This window comes from Schistocerca americana, chromosome 4 (assembly GCF_021461395.2).
Source record: "Schistocerca americana isolate TAMUIC-IGC-003095 chromosome 4, iqSchAmer2.1, whole genome shotgun sequence".
Classification (NCBI taxonomy): domain Eukaryota; kingdom Metazoa; phylum Arthropoda; class Insecta; order Orthoptera; family Acrididae; genus Schistocerca; species Schistocerca americana.
In genome coordinates, this window is record NC_060122.1 from 703664087 (window position 1) to 703681936 (window position 17850).

The 17850-nt window shown below is 45.3% G+C and overlaps 1 protein-coding gene across 5 annotated transcripts in view; it reads right to left on the reverse strand.

Moving 5' to 3' along the window:
• LOC124613880 (homeobox protein homothorax) overlaps positions 1-17850 on the reverse strand; it is a 998899-nt gene that overhangs the window by 259399 nt on the left and 721650 nt on the right. For all 5 annotated transcript variants that reach the window (XM_047142615.1, XM_047142617.1, XM_047142614.1 and 2 more), the window contains one exon: positions 4167-4315. In XM_047142615.1, the coding sequence (XP_046998571.1) occupies positions 4167-4315 (149 nt within the window). The remainder of the gene's footprint in view (positions 1-4166; positions 4316-17850) is intronic.

The window sequence follows — 17850 nt, forward strand, 5'->3', positions numbered from 1 at the left end:
CCGGAGCCGCTACTTCTCAATCAAGTAGCTCCACAATTGGCCTCTCAAGGCCTTAGCGCACTCCGCTTGCCAACAGCGCTCGGCAGACCCATCCAAGTACTAGCCAAGCCCGACAGTGCTTAACTTCTGTGATCTGACGGGAAAAGGTGTTACCACTGCTACAAGGCCGCTGGCACCCTCTTAGAATACAGATTCTCTACATTTACCCATAATAGTTTTACGAGAACTACGTAGTCTCTCCTCCCGCAGCTATTCCAAGCAGTTACTATCTTAACAGAACGCCAGATGGCTGTTTTTACGCCTGCTTAGTAAGGACTCCATACTCTGGCGCAATGCTCTAGAATTAGTCGCACTATCAGAGTTGTAATCACCTCGCTGTCGAAATCTTAAGTTTCTAATTTTTACTTCACACATTGAGATGATGGAATAAAAAAACTACGTGGAGAGCGTAAATTGTATTCCAGGAAAGTATCTGATACTCGTCCGATGTCCACTATGCGGTGTTGTCCGCATATACTGCGCACTGAAGAGATCCTGGGAGGAGAAAGGTACTTGGTAGAGGAGTTCGAGGTAGTATGTAACCGTGGAGGTTTGCAGAGTCTTGAGGCAGTTCCCGGCGTTTCGGCCTTGTGTACCGTCCTCGGGCAGCGGCAGCGGCAGACGCGAGGCGAGGCCCGGTAATCCCGAGCGCCGCTCGCCGAGATGGATGGCGGCCGCCGCCGAAATCGAGCCGCCCGCCCGGCTCGGCTCTGCGCTCCGCGGCCGCCGAATAAATTCGAACCGCTCTCCGCCTCGGCTGGGCCCGAGCCCGCAATCAATGGGAGTGCCGTAATCTGGCCGCCGCATCGAGCGGCCCACGTCAAAACAAATCCCGGCCATCAATTCGTCTGAGATGTTTTCATTGTCTCCGCCTTTTATCGGCGGCCGATTTACTGTTCGCGGAGATGACGGCGGACCGATCTGCTCGACCCGCTGCCTCCGGAGTGCGGCTAAAGGGCCGTGGCCAGCCGTTAAGGTTCGAAACCAGTCCGAGACTGGGCGTTTAATTTGAGCAAGATCCGTTCTATGTACGCCACTGTAACGCCGCTGCACTGTTTCTAAAATATCTTCTGTTCCCTTGTTACACTTTTTCACAGTCTCCCCATAATCGTAAATTCGACATTGGTTTCCACTCACGATGTGCAGCTGAAATCATAACAAATTTATTTTTAAAAATGAACTAAAAAATGTTCAACAACTTGACGGGGTAGAGCAAATGTTTTAATTCATTTTCATAATTTCCATTTCCAAAAGGCGGATTCCATAAACCTAGATTTCCAAAAGGCGTATGACACAGTGCTCTACTGCAGACTGTTAACGTAGGTACAAGGATACGGATTAGGTTCCCAAATATGTGAGTAGCTCGAAGAGTACTTAAATAATAGTACTCAGTATGTTGCCCTCGACGGCGGATGTTCGTCAGGCACAATGTTATCGTTAGGAGTGTCCCAGGGAAGTGTGATAGGATCGCTATTATTCTCGATACACGCAAATGATCTTACGAAAAGCGTTTTTCTAAACGTAGAAAAATGCAGATGAGTAGCGAAAATATTCCTATAATATCTGAATACAACTTTAGTAGTGTGCTTCTTGACATAACCAGGTCGATTAAACACTGGAAAGCGATATGAAATGGATCGAACATTTAAGGATTGTAGTGGGGAAGATGAACGGTCGACTTCGGTTTATTGGTACAGTTTTAGGAAAATGTGGCTCACCTGTAAAGGAGACCGCACATACAACTCTACTCCGACCCATTCTTGAAAACTACTCCGTTGTCTGGGATCCCCACCAGATGGGATTAAAGGAAGACGTCGCAGCAATTCAAAGGCGGGCTGTTAGATTTGTTACCGGTAGGTTCGATCAACATGCAAGTGCTACGGAGATGCTTCGGGAACGTAAATGGAAATCCCTGGAGGGAAGGCGACGTCCTTTTCGAGGAACGCAGCTGAGAAACTTTAGAGAACCAGCTTTTGAAGCTGACTGAAGAATGATCCTATTCCTGCCGATGTACATTTCACCTAAGGACCACGAACGTAAGGTAAGAGAAATTAGGGCACGTACGGTGGCATGTAGACAGTTATGTTTCGCTCCTTCTATTTGCGAGTGAAACAGGGAAGGGAACTGATTAATGGTTGTACAACGTATCCCGCGCCAGCACCGTATGGTGGCTTGTGGAAAATGTGTGTATATGTAGATACGTATGTAACTGAAATGATCGTAATTGAACCTAAATATGAAATAGCTTCGTAACATTTCCATCAAAACGGCATTGTCACACTACTCCTCCCATTGCAACCCTACCCTGTCGTTTGCTAATCTACTAGTGGTAAGTCTCTATTTGGTGCAAAAATTACATTAACGTACAGCGAGAATGTATTCCGGATCGGACCATTATGTAGAAAATGAAATTCGTTAAGTTAGGACAGTTAGTTTTGGGTAACAAACTTCCGTTTTAGTGCTTCGTTTATTACACGAACACGAATAACCTAGAACGCACAATGTGGGAAAAATGGTCGTATGTCACAACATTCGAGAAATCCTTTGAAATATTAGCCTGATACGAACGATTAGCCTAATCTCTAGCATCCTATCACAAACAGTAATTATTCTGTTCACGTGCCGTGGCACACACATCAACATGCCCGCACCTCCTGGAAGCTGAGGCCAAACCGTTTGTCAAGATCCACAAAACACTGTCGGCAGGCAAACACTGTTTTTTACCTTTTGTTACTAAATTACGAGACATAAACCTCTGTGACGTGTCAGGGTACAGAATGCTGACGGTTTGTCTGGTTTACATTATCTGTGGATGACCCAAACTGACCTCGATGATTTCATAGAGAATTCAAATTTTTCTTTGCTAGATGTTCTGATCGTTTCAGTCTACAGATTTCAACAGTACAGGGACAATAATTTGAAACTCCATACCTATGTGTGTGTGAATATGGCACGTGGCTCTTCTTGTCCTAAATTCGTAAGTTGAGTAAAAGAAGGTATCGCACATAGGGTTAAAATGGAGAGTCTGTTACCATCACTTTCAAAACGGACAGCCATCCAATCTTTATCATTAAATTTAAAATGGCTCCCGGCCCATTATTGCTAAACAGAGCTTATGTGGTTGCACTCGAGCCTCAGATTACTGATTCTAATACTCAGATTGAAGATCTGTAAACAGGTATGGCTTGAATGTAGCGAAAGCGACGATTAAGTAGCATACGCGACACTCAGTCAAAACTTTGCTTAATGAGACGAACTAAGCATTAACAACAGAACTGGTGTCAGTGATATTTAATGACACTGCAGTCAACCATTCGCTGAGTAATAACTACTACTTAGCGTGGTAGAAAAATCTAAGGCCTAAATCCATCGATTTTAAGTCACTTAACGCGGCTTGCGACACAAAAATAATTTATAAAATCAGTACTCTATTTCAAGTATCTTGTCTCAGCTGTTTACCGTAAGCCATAAAAATATTAATGACTTTATCTTGTCCTGTGTTCTACATAATAATGTCTGTGTTTTCTGTTTCTCAGTTTGCTGCAGTTTTGTAAAATATCTTAGGTATGAGATGCCGTCGTTCACAAGATGTCGTACCTGTCTTATATATCCAGTTCAACGGAAAGGGAACTCCGCAGACATCTGCAAATCATAATAATTTTTCCTACTGAACAAGAAACGACGTAGGTTAGGGTCTTTTTTCAGTCGGTCAGAGCAAGATAGGGCAAAAAAAATGCTGTATTTCTTGTTTTCTAACATCTGGTAACAAAAATTAATGAAAGGCCCACTGTAAAGAATGACACAGTGGTCTTGAGAAATAGATTAACTCCGTTTCAAGACGAAGGGTGGATTAAGGGTGGGGGCAGCGTTTATCCAAGTGGCTAATATTAACGAGGTAAAATTAAATTTAAAGGAATTAGCAGGCCTAAATAAAAATTATATAGGACATAAATCGCTCGCGAGGAGACGAGATAGGACGGCGGCTGAGAGTTTTTAATGGGCCCGCCGTAAAGTGCGGCGCGTGTGATTTAGGTGGGGACCACACAGCACACAGCAGAGGCGAGTCGGTCCCACGCCACGCCACGGGAAGCAATTAAGGCGGTGCGCAGTAAAGCGCGCGTACTGACCGTCAGGTGCTGGAACAGCCACGCCCTGAGGATGTTGGTGGCCACCTTGGGGAAGATGCCGCGCTTCTTCTGGTTCTTCTTGCCGTTCGTGTCGTCGTCCTCCTCGCCCGTGCCTTCTCCGCTGCCGATACTCGCGTTGCTCGCGTCACCTGCACAAGAGCCGACACACGGCCGACGTCAGCAACCAGCAGAACACCCGGCCGGGCCCCAGCCTCTCGTGCTGGAGTCGGCGCTCGGTTAAGCTACCTGTTCCTACTGGAGCGGACACCTGGGCAGAACGCACACGTCTGCCTAGCTCTCTCCCACATGTCAACAAAGCCCTCCAAACCCTACTCTTTACCGTCACTGTTTGGTCTCGGGGCACTGACAATAGTCGTGTTTGCAGACTAAGTCATGGGAACTCAAGTCCGCCTATTATGTAAACAACTAACCATCGTAGTGACCAAACATGTGTCAGCACATTAGTGCCATCATCAGTCTTGTGGACATCGACATGGACTTCGCACACAGCAGTGTTTTGCGAAATTCTAAGCTGTCAAGCGCAAGTGTAGTTCATTGAAAACATCGCGTTTCTATGTGTTTTTCTATACGACAATTGAGCGTTCAAAGGAGGATCTGTGCCACGAAAATAACTATGGAAAGCTGTAGAACAAGTCAAATGAAGGTCCTACAGAACCTACCATCCTAGAGAATAAGATATGAATAAAAGTACCCGCTGATGACGGCACAAATATGCTGGAACTTTTTTGGGTATTAAAATACATAGCTATCCGCATAATAGCTGAAACTGAATTCCCATACCTGAACTTAATATTCTCACCCACAGGAAGGTACATCGTTCGCCTTTAATTACGGGGAAAAATAAAGAACCATACACTACATTTAAAGCTCCACTGGGTCCAAATAAATTTTTCTTCTTTAACTAAAAACAAAAAGCAAAAAAAAACATTGAATTGCAGCTACACAAGACCCACAAGCGGTAAATTTAAAGTTAACGGTCTTGCTATGGGACGCACATTTGCTTTGGTAAGAAACCCAGCTTACTAAAGCTAGATGCGTTTTAGGAAATCTCCGAAATTTCTATACTGGTTACAGAATCCACTAAGAGGAGAAGTGGCGTGAATAATAAACAAGTGTGGGATTGTACAGACAAGGTACTGCTACTGAAACTAATGTATAAGAATGAATTGCTCAAATTGCAAATGGTTTCTGTCTACAAAGTCGCTTTACGAAGAAGTTACATGTTCAAATCTGATGAGTGCCGATTATGTGTTCGGAAACTAATTGCGAAATTACGGATGCCACGGCAAGGAAATAATTACCTGCCTGACTCTCTTACACAGTAATATACATAAAATAATTGTAATAAAAATACAGATTTCAAAGGAACAAAGATAATTGTAATGACACTGCCAGGTATGTTTGAGAATTGCTCGTGGCAGCACTCGATGGCTGCCCGTTAATCGTTTTGCTTATGGTCAGGTACTGTGGTGACTTTAGGACACTTCGAGAATGACACTAGTTTTATCGTAACCCCCCAACCCTTCCCCTCCCCCCCCCCCCCTGCGCACACACACACACACACACACACACACACACACACACACACACACACACACACACACACACACACCTCGCACATGCACCCATGCAAGCTCGCACGATGTCTCTATACAGATTCATACGTCTCAGGCCACAGTACAGTGTGGTGGCGACTTACTACCAATAAATGAGATTTTCTCTGCTGTTTCATTCGCGTTTGAGAATGTCTCTCATCCTTACTCTTACGATCTTTAAAAAAAAAAGACACACGACGGAGACAGAGGGATTTGCGCACAGTCTTCTTGGAATACTGGTTGTCTAAGTTACCGAACAGGTTTTGCAAGAGCCTCTTAACTTTCCTTCTGTAATGAAACAGTTTCAGTTGTCCGGTTCCGACAGTTTTTCGTTTTTTGTTTCTTTCTTTTTTCGGGAGGTGATCCTTGCTCAAACTGGAAATCCCCTACATACATTTCAATTAAGAATGTCTCATTTCACTTTTAGTAGTTTCTTTCGCCTGCCTATCCAATACACCCCGATGCACCCCTACCAAACGTGTGGGCGCAAGTTCCTGCAATGAAAAACGTCCCAGACACGACGAATCATTGTCCATCCCTTTTTAAGTTAGCGTCGCCAGCACAAGTAGAAGTTTGTTATGAGACACAAATCGTTTGAAAACATGCATTTATAAATCAAGACACCGTCTGCTAACTTCCTATAGTTGTATTCCGTCGTATTGGATCTGCAGTTCATCATTAATAGTCAAAAATTTTATTTTTTAATTATTTTTATTTGTGGCTGGATTGCTTTCCTTTCGGTACAGTCGTCATTTAACGTATTGGAGGGAACTTGGTGCGCCATCTCTCTCTTACTCGTGAAACCTTTTTCTGTATGTTATCGTATTTTAACTGTGTGTATTTCATATTTTCTGAGGTGAAGTTTGGAAGCAGCCTAGCATTTGCCTAAACAGGCGTGGAAAATCATCTAAAAATTCAGGCTGGTCGATGTAGCAGAGCAGCGTTTGTTAATCCACTGTTCTATCCAACTCTGGTTCAGCTCTCTTTGTCGCAAATTAGAGCGCTGCGCGCTAAACTATACGAGCAGGTCAGTCAACAGCCCGTACAGCTTTGTTATTATACCACCTTATTAGTGTATCGTGTAGTGGAGATATTTATAGTCAGAAGTAATTTTCTGCACTGTCTCTTCTTGTTTTGAGAGCTAATTTTTCTTTCCTTTCGCGGTGTTTTGTGCTGGTTTGAGCATAAGAAGAAGTTTAGGAACTCCTGCTCTGTGTGTATAGTTGAGACCGCCATCACCACGCTCTGACTTCGCCGTCTTGAGCCCCTGTGTGACGAGAGCCGATCGACAGGCTCAGGATTTGCACTGGGCTGACCGACAGTTGGCTAGCAGCGAGTGAGTGTACCTCCAGATAGAGGCGGCGGCTATCTCCGCCGGCCGTGCGGCTAGGCCGGGCGACGTGACGTGACAGCGGCTACACGCGCCGTGACGGCTGCCGCCGGCTAAATGCAGCGCATTACACGGCACGCGCAAACAAATAATAATCTGTTAATGCATTCATCAGCCGGCTGGCCGGTGCGATGTGAGTCAACAAACAGCGGCGGGCCGAGATACGGCCGCCTCGCCGCGCAGCGCAGCGCCGCGCCGTCCACAAACACCGGCCCGCAACCATAATATTTGGTAACTGTACCGCGCTACCGTTTGAAGTCCCTTAGTGTGATTGCTTCGCGCAGATAAATTATTGATGTCCGCTGTACCTGGTCGCCCGGCTCGTCTTCAGCGGCGTAAACGCTCGCCGAAAAACTCTCGCGCCCTGCTAATCCCCTGTATGTAGACCGCACGTGGCGCGTGAGGTTAGCGGGCAGCAATGGGAAAGCGTGGCATTACCACGTCCCGAAAGTTGCAGGTGAAACTGCACTGGAAAAATACACTTAAAGCAGCGGCGCAAATTATATTTTTGCCTAATTTTTGTGATCCCTGTTCAAGTTCGTTCTTCCCTAACACATTAACACTCTATTTTTGCTATAATGGAAACGGGTAGTTACTAGAGTCAACTTTGAACACATAAGTTAACCTTCCCCTCGTGAAAGAATTGCAACGGTATGTCATTTTTTTCCATCAGCATTCACTATCGCATTGTCTACATTTTTCTGGGCCCCTTTGACCAGGATTGGGAACTGTTCAGAAGATGGGGCTGGAAGCCTTCAAAACGATCATATAATGAAACTGAAGATCATTTAGTTGGAGTCTGAGGCAAATCCATTCTTATTCTCAACATTTCACTTCGTTTCGAAGTTCACACGTCAACGAAAATACTTATGGGCTGTAATAGCTAAGATGTCTAGTGCTGAGCCCGCCCGATTCACAGCAACAACGACAAATCGACCAGAGGGAGAATGAAATAGGGCGACGGTGCAGGGAGCCGTCACGGGTTCGAGCCTGGGTGAAGTGCCCCCTCCCGCCGGTCAGCGCGGCAGGTGCGGCGTACCTCGTGGAGGCCGAGGCGGAGGCGGTCGCCGGCATTATTGCGGGGCCGTCCGGCGGCGGGCGGGCGAACGGGCGCGCTCCTGATTGGCGTGTGATCACAATCAGGAGCCGCGGGGCGGGGCGCCGCTCGCCGCGCTGCCGAGCGCGCCCTGGCCGCCGCGCCGCGCGGCTAATTGCGCGCCTTATCTGCTCGCCCGGCGCCCACGGCGACGCCGACGCCGACGCCTTCTTCTTATCTGGCCGGCGACGCTCCCCCCTCCCCTACCCCTCCCCACTCTCCGGGCCGCCGAGCTTAATGAACGTCCCGGCGCTAATGCTAATCGTCCTCGTCACGATTATTCCACTCTAATTGGCTGGCAGCGTTTTGTGTACGGCGCCGTCCTCCGCTTCATTTTAACTGTGCGTCGGCTCCAGGATTTCACCTCGCCGCGGTCTTCTCCCACTCACCGAGCGAAGTGGCACAACGGGCGAGCGACTACAGCCGCGTCCAGGAGGACCTGTTTCGGATACCCTGACCGGCAATAAACATTCATGTTTTTCGCGGCTTCCATCAGTCACTCAGGCGGTTTCTTACACCAGGAGTTGCAAAACTTTTCCTCCGAAGGAACACTTTGAGAATACTTTATTTATTTTTAACGCCATTGCACCAGCCAGTTGTTGGTAAGGCGGGTGCCAGGTTGAGTTTCATTGGGAGAGTCCTTAGAAAATGTAGTCCATCAACAAAGGAGGTGGATTACAAAACACTCGTTCGACCTATACTTGAGTATTGCTCATCAGTGTGGGATCCGTGCCAGGTCGGGTTGACAGAGGAGATAGAGAATATACAAAGAAGAGCGGCGCGTTTCGTCACAGCGTTATTTGGTAAGCGTGATAGCGTTACGGAGATGTTTAGCAAACTCAAGTGGCAGACTCTTCAAGAGAGGCGCTCTGCATCGCGGTGTAGCTTGATGTCCTGGTTTCGAGAGGGTGCGTTTCTGGATGGTGCGTTTCTGGATGAGGTACCGAATATATTGCTTCCCCCTACTTATACCTCCCGAGGAGATCACGAATGTAAAATTAGAGAGATTCGAGCGCGCACGGAGGCTTTCCGGCAGTCGTTCATCCCGCGAACCATACGCTAGTGGAACAGCAAAGGGAGGTAATGACAGTAGCACGTAAAATGCCCTCCGCCACACACCGTTGGGTGGCTTGCGGAGTATAAATGTAGATGTAGAAGTCTGTGATTAACTCTACATAGTTATCCATGTCCATGCAATGGTCGTACTTATCGCTGGAACAGTTACCTTTACACAAGCAATGACGTACGTCGCATAGAAACAGGGAAATGTAAAAACAAAACACTGGCGATGCACAACGCAACCAGAAGTTATCAACAGTGCATGTTCTCCCCACGATTCCAACGCTTTGTCCTTTTCTATTTCCATCTTTAAGAAGTTGGAGAAAATGAGTTGTAAAATGGAAACAAAGCGTTTACCGACCCATGTTCGTATATTTCCCTCATATACGCGTGAGGAATGTGTCGTGCAGTTTGTGCCGTACATTTCTGTTACACCCAGTATATTCGTTATTGTTTGAAAAATAGTGTAAAGGTATCGAGAATTTCATGATCCAGAAGACAACAATATAGTGATCAAACAAGGGGTGAGAAGAAACGAATATAGTCGGCCATTATGTTTTCATTGGAAACACAGCATACGACGTGCAAATCTTAGAAAACTATTCAAAGCTTTGGATGTTACTTGAGCAGCCAGCGGTCTGACACTGCACAGAGACACGTGTTCGCATTCAACCACAACATCGCTGCACGACTCCGTCACCGAATGACTGCGACAGCCGATGAGTACGAAGCGCAGCTACGGCGCACTTCCAGCATTTCTGTATGACAGGACAATGCTTTCCAATGGCATCAGCGGCGCATATGCATAGCGGTACGTAAGAGCGCAGCCACAGATTTCGGTATTCCGGCGGACCGCCTATTCATGGCCGACGCGTCACTACGTGCCGTCAGGCATGGCCTCTTCTTTCCCACAAACCGCCCATCCGGAGAGACACACCGTCGAAGGCTGCTCACAGCTCGAGACAACACAAGATGTAACCGTTGCATAGCAGTTATTCTTTCTGTGCTCTAAATATAAACTCAAATTATTTTCGTGAACCCAGTACTAAACATCAGAAGATATCGCAACTGCGCATATGGAGAACGGACAGCGGAATGGTGACAATGAAAATTTGTGCTGGACCGGGACCCGATCTCAGATTTCCCACCTATCGCGAGCGGTCGCCTTACAATTTGGCTATCCGTGCGCAATATACGGCCAGATCCAAACTTCCACATGTCGTCAACCACGCGTCTACAACCTGTACTTGTTTATTCATTATGTATATTGACATACAGGTGAGACATTTTACCTCAAAGTCCCTTGCCCAGTGTCGGCGGATGAGTAAGATATTGATTGTCTGTGTTAGTCTGATTTACGGTGAAAAGTTTCTTCGGACACGCATGCACGTCCAAAGGAACTTTGTATGGTAATTCATAACAACACAGGCACTACAGTATCGCAATACCAAACAAATAATTGTAAATGAAATTTTACAGCTGGGAGATGTGATAAAATTTATTATTCTCAGGCCTTATTTTGACACCTCCAGTAGGTACCATTCTAACGAAGAATCACGTGCAGAAGTAATTAAATATATTAGGCCTCTATCTTAAAATTACAAAAAGTAATGTTTCAACCTACATTTTTGTGTTCTTAGAGGGGGATTACGTAACCGCTTCTGAAGTATGAATGTGACAATCAACGAAATACTTCTTTTGATAAAATACCATGATCGTTCACCTTAACAAATAAAAAGTAAACAAGCGTGTATTGGAGATAAACTACATGCTTAAAACTGCCACCGGTGTCTAACAGCAAAGACAGCAACTTGATGACAATACTGTATTTCGAAATCATTGTCGAAGTATTATAACGTGACGAAATAATAATACCTAACGTTACTGGTCGACAGAAGCGTAACAGAGAAAATACAGTTTGTGGAATTGTAGCTACTTATTTTCTGTGATGTGGTTTTAACCTGCATCACACTGCATTCTAAATAAATAACGTTATCGTTAAACAACGGTTCCTCCATTGGTACGGAAATGCAGAGAAAATTATGTAGCAATAACGGAAAATATTGGACGATTTGTTCCACTGAAAGAAAGAAGTCGTCTTTATAATTTTATCCAGACGGAGAGGAACAGGGATTTCAGTCTAAAACGTAACACGGCAACTCTATGTGAGAATACTGCGTTGAGACAACGTGGAGCTGACGCATGAAGAACTGAATTAATAAAAACTTCGATTTATGCTCGAGGGACTATGCGATGAATTGCTTAGTTACTTAAACCTCACAAGGGCGTGGATCAATAGCTTTCTCCGCAATGACAAATTACTCAAAGTGGGTTAAATGAAGTCAGAAACACAGAAATCAATAGCCTTCAGGGAACGATTTTTACAGACTTAGACTTCTCAATAAATTTTTTCCTCAGTAAAGGATTACGGTACTTCAGTCACGCTTATACTCTTTTCGTAGAAATTTACTGTACTCACACTTCGCTTCATAGGACTGGTTAACCAAGTAGCACGTAATTTTTCCGTTTGCTTGTTAATATCTATCAAGTCTCTCCTATACGAGAAGCGATCTGCAGTTAGACTGACTTCTCAGAGAGATATAAAATTTACGAAAGAGCCAGAATGTACCTTTTTTATTTTAAGTGTTACGTTATACCGTTGATAAACATTACGAACCCAGAATGCGTCTTTAGTCTTATTGTCAATAAGCACTCTTAACGGAAGTTGTCTCAGCCAGAATATACAGGTAGAAAGGTATGGAAAGAAGTTAACGACAAAATGCACGGAGCTAACGCCTTTGTCTATGGACAAGTACTTTCTTTAAAACGAAAGCAATTAGGCTTTAACCTCCTCCTGTGGGTGATACCATGTGTCCACTAACGTGTTAAAAATTTAATCTATATAGTTGGTATCTACATCTATTCTCCGTTAATCAGTGCGACGAATGCGGCAGAAAACATTTTTAAATGCACCATGGATTAAAATTTTGTCCCCTTCCTATTAGAGACAGAACGTAGAAAGGATGACTGCATATGCACACCTGTGCGCGGTTGTTTGCCAGGTTTTATTTGCGGTATCTCTACTGGGCAGATATTAGGAGGTGGGTTACCATCCGCATATTCCGTCCTAAACAACGACACTTGAAGTTTTGAAAGTGCTGTTGTAGTCTTCAGTCCGAAGACTAGTTTAATGTGGCTCGCTGCGCTAGTCCGTTCCGTGCAGGACTCCATCTCTCCGTTAACTGCTACAGCCTACATCCAGTTAAAACTATATTCAACCCATGCTGTCTGCAGTTTGTAGCCCTCACGCTTGCTTCCCTTACAAAACTGATCCCTCGAGATGCGTCTTGTCAGCCAATCACTTCTTTTAGTTAAGGTGTGCCATATTTTTTTTTTTCGCCAGTTCAGTACGCCCTCAGCAGTTGATCGACCTATCAATTTAATCTTCAGCATACTTCTGTGGCGCGACGTTTCAAATGTTTCTATTCTCTTTTTCTCTGCGCTATTGATCTTCCACGTTTGACTTCCGTACGAGGCTATGCTCCTTACAAATACTGTCAGAAAAGAATTTCTAACATTTAAAAATTATGTTTGATGTTGACAACTTTCTCCATTCCTAAACATTTTCCTTGCTATTGCATTCTGCGTTTCATATTCTCTCTACTTCGTCGATTGTTAATTATTTTCCTGCCCAAATAACAAAACCCATTAATGTCTCATTTCCTACGCTTTTTGCCAGTATCACCTGATTTTATTCAACAACATTTCACAACACAAATTTTTCTCTAGTCGATATTCATCTTTTAACCGGTTTTCGAGACACTATCTATTCCGTTCAAAGGCACTTCCAAGTCTCTTGCTGTCCCCTTACAGAATTACAGTGCCATCGGGAAAACTAAAAATTTTTGTTTCCTCTTCCTAAACTTTAATTTCCTTTCCAAATTTCTCCCCCGGCGAGCGGTTACAACACAGTCTTACTCCCTTCTCAGCTACTGCTTCCGTTTCGCATCCTTCGATTCTTATACCTCCTGTCTGCTTCCTGTACAGTTTTTAGTTAATTTTTCCCTCGCCGTATTTTATCTATGCTATCTTGACGTAAGGCCAGTGCTGTTTGAAGAACGAACGAGTAAATGACCGAATAAGTGGCAACTGAATTGTTTACCCTGCGTTTAATGCAGCATTAGAGGTGTCCACACGCGTATTTGCAGCTTACACGCTGGGGTCGTACTCCGGACGACTTACCGGTGGTGCTATTAGTGGACTCTGAACCTCCGCGGCCGAGGTTCGCAGCTCTGGGTACTGCGAGACATTCTTTGTCGCGCTGGGAAGCAGGGCCTCGTCGCACTGGAAGGCCCTCGGCCCTTTGTCCTGCGATCGCAGCGGGCAGCGGAGGAGCACCTGCCGGCCGCCACAATTACAAATTCCACAAATGAGTTGTGTCCGGGACGCGGCCAGATAACATTCTTACTTAGCCTCTCGGCCGGCCGCTCACATTTTTTATTCATGCGGGACGGAGATACCCCCCTCCGGCCGCGGTTGTTCCTTTTGCCCCCCGTCGCTTTTCTTCCCTTGCTACACCCGCCGAGAGGGACAAATCAACGTGGGAACACGGGAGGGGAGTGGGTCGGAGTCGGCCGGTCCGGTCGCCTCGGCGGCTGCCGTTGAATTACCTCCCGGTCGCTGCTATCCGCCGTACTGCATAATACCGAGCCGGGGCCAGCCCGCCGGCTATCTCCTGCGACGGGCGTATGAATAAAATATTTGTATTTCTCGGCGCGTTCGCGGTTTCCTCGTGGAACATGATCTGAATGGCGGCGCCGGCGAGTGAGACCTTTTATTCTGTCGGCCGGGCGCGGCCGCGCCGCGCGCCCGAGCGTCCCTGGACGCCGGGTACAAATACACGACAAATGTACCGGCGGCGGGCAGCGGCCACGGGTCCCTCGCCTTAACTCGCGGCCCCTTGTCAGCGACGCATCGCTTATTCAAAACAGACGTGTCGCGTGGGACGACGTCTAAATTGCCGTACCCTAAGCGAACAGTATGTCGTCCTACCCGAAAGAAAAAGATTTGGGAGCAGGGAACTGGTACTACAGCGGTGCGTTACCCTTTCTAAAGCGATTTACACGAGTTCTGTGCGAGGTTCTCCCACGCAATAGCGAAATCATTTTCATTTTACGTGTGGGAGGTCTCTAAGCCGCAGGAAAATGTAGCTGAATGAGCTGAGTCGTGATTACCAGAACGTTACAACTAACTGTAAGTTGAGTTACAAGGGATAATAAAAAGTAACTATACTGGTTCAATAATTTCCTCATCAAAAAGGTACTTCAGCCCACGACGGCTGCTTGGATAAAAGGGCAGAGCGCCGACAAAATGCTTCCAACTGCTCCAATGAAGAAAATAAGAATGTGATGTGCTGATTTTATTAGAGGAACGACTGCTAACACCACCGTTTGCATAAATTTTTTGCCTAATGTGTGCAATATTATACGATTAATAATACATCTCCACGAAAGAGGAGAGCAATTGTAGATATTAGAGATGCGCATCTGGGCGTTGGGACCAGTGTGCTACAGGATGCGATACGAAGGGTGGTCGTGCGGTTCTAGGCGCTACAGTCTGGAACCGAGCGACCACTACGGTCGCAGGTTCGAATCCTGCCTCGGGCATGGATGTGTGTGATGTCCTTAGGTTAGTTAGGTTTAAGTAGTTCTAAGTTCTATGGAACTGATGACTTCAGAAGTTGAGTCCCATAGTGCTCAGAGCCATTTGAACCATTTTTCGCGATACGAAAGTACGATGAAGTGAACGGCTTAAGGAAAAGCCTGGAAGCACAATCACGACAAGCAGAAGGAAGGTTTTACTCTTATTTCGACCTGTCACTTCACGAAAGGTGAGGTTTTGTGTGTCTAATCCCAGGTTGGTTGGTTGTTTCGGGGAAGGAGACCAGACAGCGAGGTCATCGGTCTCATCGGATTAGGGAAGGACGGGGAAGGAAGTCGGCCGTGCCCTTTGAAAGAAACCATCCCGGCATTTGCCTGGAGCGATTTAGGGAAATCACGGAAAACCTAAATCAGGATGGCCGGACGCGGGATTGAACCGTCGTCCTCCCGAATGCGAGTCCAGTGTCTAACCACTGCGCCACCTCGCTCGGTTGTCTAATCCCAGGGAACGTAGTACTACGATCATAAGTATTATGTGCCTATGACGGGCCTGTTACCCGAGCTACTCTCATATGTTTGACAGGCAAGAAAGATCTATATTGCCACGAAGAGGTTTCTCAAGTATCCGATCACAGTACTGCAGTTCCGACATGTAAAACGTACAGGAAAGGATAAGAATAATTGTACTTTTACGCCATTTACGAAGCTTACATTTACTATTTGTTTGGTGACAAACATTGTTTCATAAATTTATAAACGACCTGAGACTATTCCAGAATATCACAGCATTTAAAAGTGTGTAAAAGCAGTTCACTGTTCCTCACTGTTTATGCAACGCCATATTTTAACATATTCGGTCTTCCCATACTTTAGTGTTCAGTATTCATCCATTTTAATACTGAAGTCAAAGTTTCCTGGGTATAGAGTCTCTAAAAAACTGTACTGAGGGTAGCAACGCTACGACCATGGTTACAGTGCTTTCCTTTGGTACTAGCCCCAGAAGAAGGTCACTGATACCGTGGCAGAAACGTTGCCACCTCCAGTACAATTTTTATGTTATGACACGGTACGATACTCAGGAAACCTTTATGTCATCTGTCCCTGACCGCGGAAGCCTACGCAGTTCCATTTTTATATATATTATACCTTGTGTCTCTGTAAATAATAAGATTTTCTAACCACCCCAAGTCCCACAGTTATAGTGATTTATAAACTAGTGAAGTAACTTCATAAAATTTACCAATCAGAACTACAGAGAGTTAAAGTTTGTAAAAATAATTATGTACCAAACACTTAGCGTCAAGATTTAATGAACACATAATGAAAACGTTTTGAATGCCCCTACCGCCCACCATTGAAGGTGGAACGCCGACTAGTGGGCATCAGGACCAGGTATATTACCACTGTCGTATATTACGTTTACTGCTTCAGTAATTACGAACTTACAGCATACTGGAATAATTGTAGGTCAGCAACACCATAAAGTTATCTATATGCGCTGTAACTGTTCGTTTGCAAATTTTTGACACGGTTTTTATATTTTCAGGAATACCAATTTGGCTATCTGTTACGACGATTTGAAAATAGGTCCCGGTCCGAAATTAGTCATCGAGTGAATAAAAAAAAGTGAAATTTGCAATTTTGGCTGGTTTTATGTTGTACAGCTTCAATAATTGTTAAAGACTAAAAACATTCAACAGCCTAGACCTCATAAATGTTTCTTTAAGACAACCGGTTTCAACAGACTTTGCTGTCAAATGGTTCAAATGGCTCTGAGCGCTATGGCACTTAACATCTGTGGTCATCAGTCCCCTAGAACTCAGAATTACTTAAACCTAACTAACCTAAGGACAACACACACATCCATGCCCGAGGCAGGATTCGAACCTGCGACCGCAGCAGTTGCGCGGTTCCGGACTGAGCGTCTAGAACCGCTCGGCCACCACGGCCGGCACTTTGCTGTCATCTTCAGGTCTTAAAAATATTTTTGTTATGAAACATGTTCATTTTACTTTGGACCTCACGCCACGTTGTCATGTGGATTCAACAAACCTTTTATAATACGTTGATTTTTTCCACGTGATAGTATGATTTCAACGTAAAATGGACACATTTCATAACAAAATGATTTTCTATCAAATGAAGATGACAGCAGAGTCTATCGAAACCGGTTGCCTTAAATGAAGAACCATTCATGTGATCAAGGCTGTTGAACGTATTTAGCAAGTGAAACAGATCGTTCCCTTGGTCTCCTCAAAATGAGAAAATTCAAGCAAACTGTTAAAGAGACTAGTTGTGTAGTCTAATTAAATCTGGTAAATAAATCAAGAAATAAATAAAATATTGGGATGATTCTCTCTTAAATCACTGAAACCAGCTGGTTTCACTACTACGATTTACCAACTTGGCTCTGCGATAAGCCGTTACACACTAAAATGAAGAACTAACGGTCAGTAGCTTCGAGGAGGGGTAGTGCAGACATGATAGCAGTTGGAAAAATTAATAATTTTAAGGAGAGGAAATTCTGTATTCCTAAATAGCTAGTAAACCTACTGATCGTACATGCAATGCGTGCAGGTACCAACAAGCAGTATGGCAGGTAAGAGCAGGGAATAAAACGTCACCAGCACTGGCAAAAGCGGCATTAACACTCAGAATTAGGGAGCGGCCGTAACGCGACCTGATAGCGGACAAACACCGCAGGCCGGCCCAATTTGGCGCCGTCGATACACGGCGCAATAAAAAGAGCGGCCGCGGAATCACTCGAAAAACGCGAGCCGCGGCCGTTCCCATCTCCAGCCGGCCATCTGCATAATCAGATTTCTGTCAGCCCAATTACTTAGCGGAGCTACCGCGCGCGCAG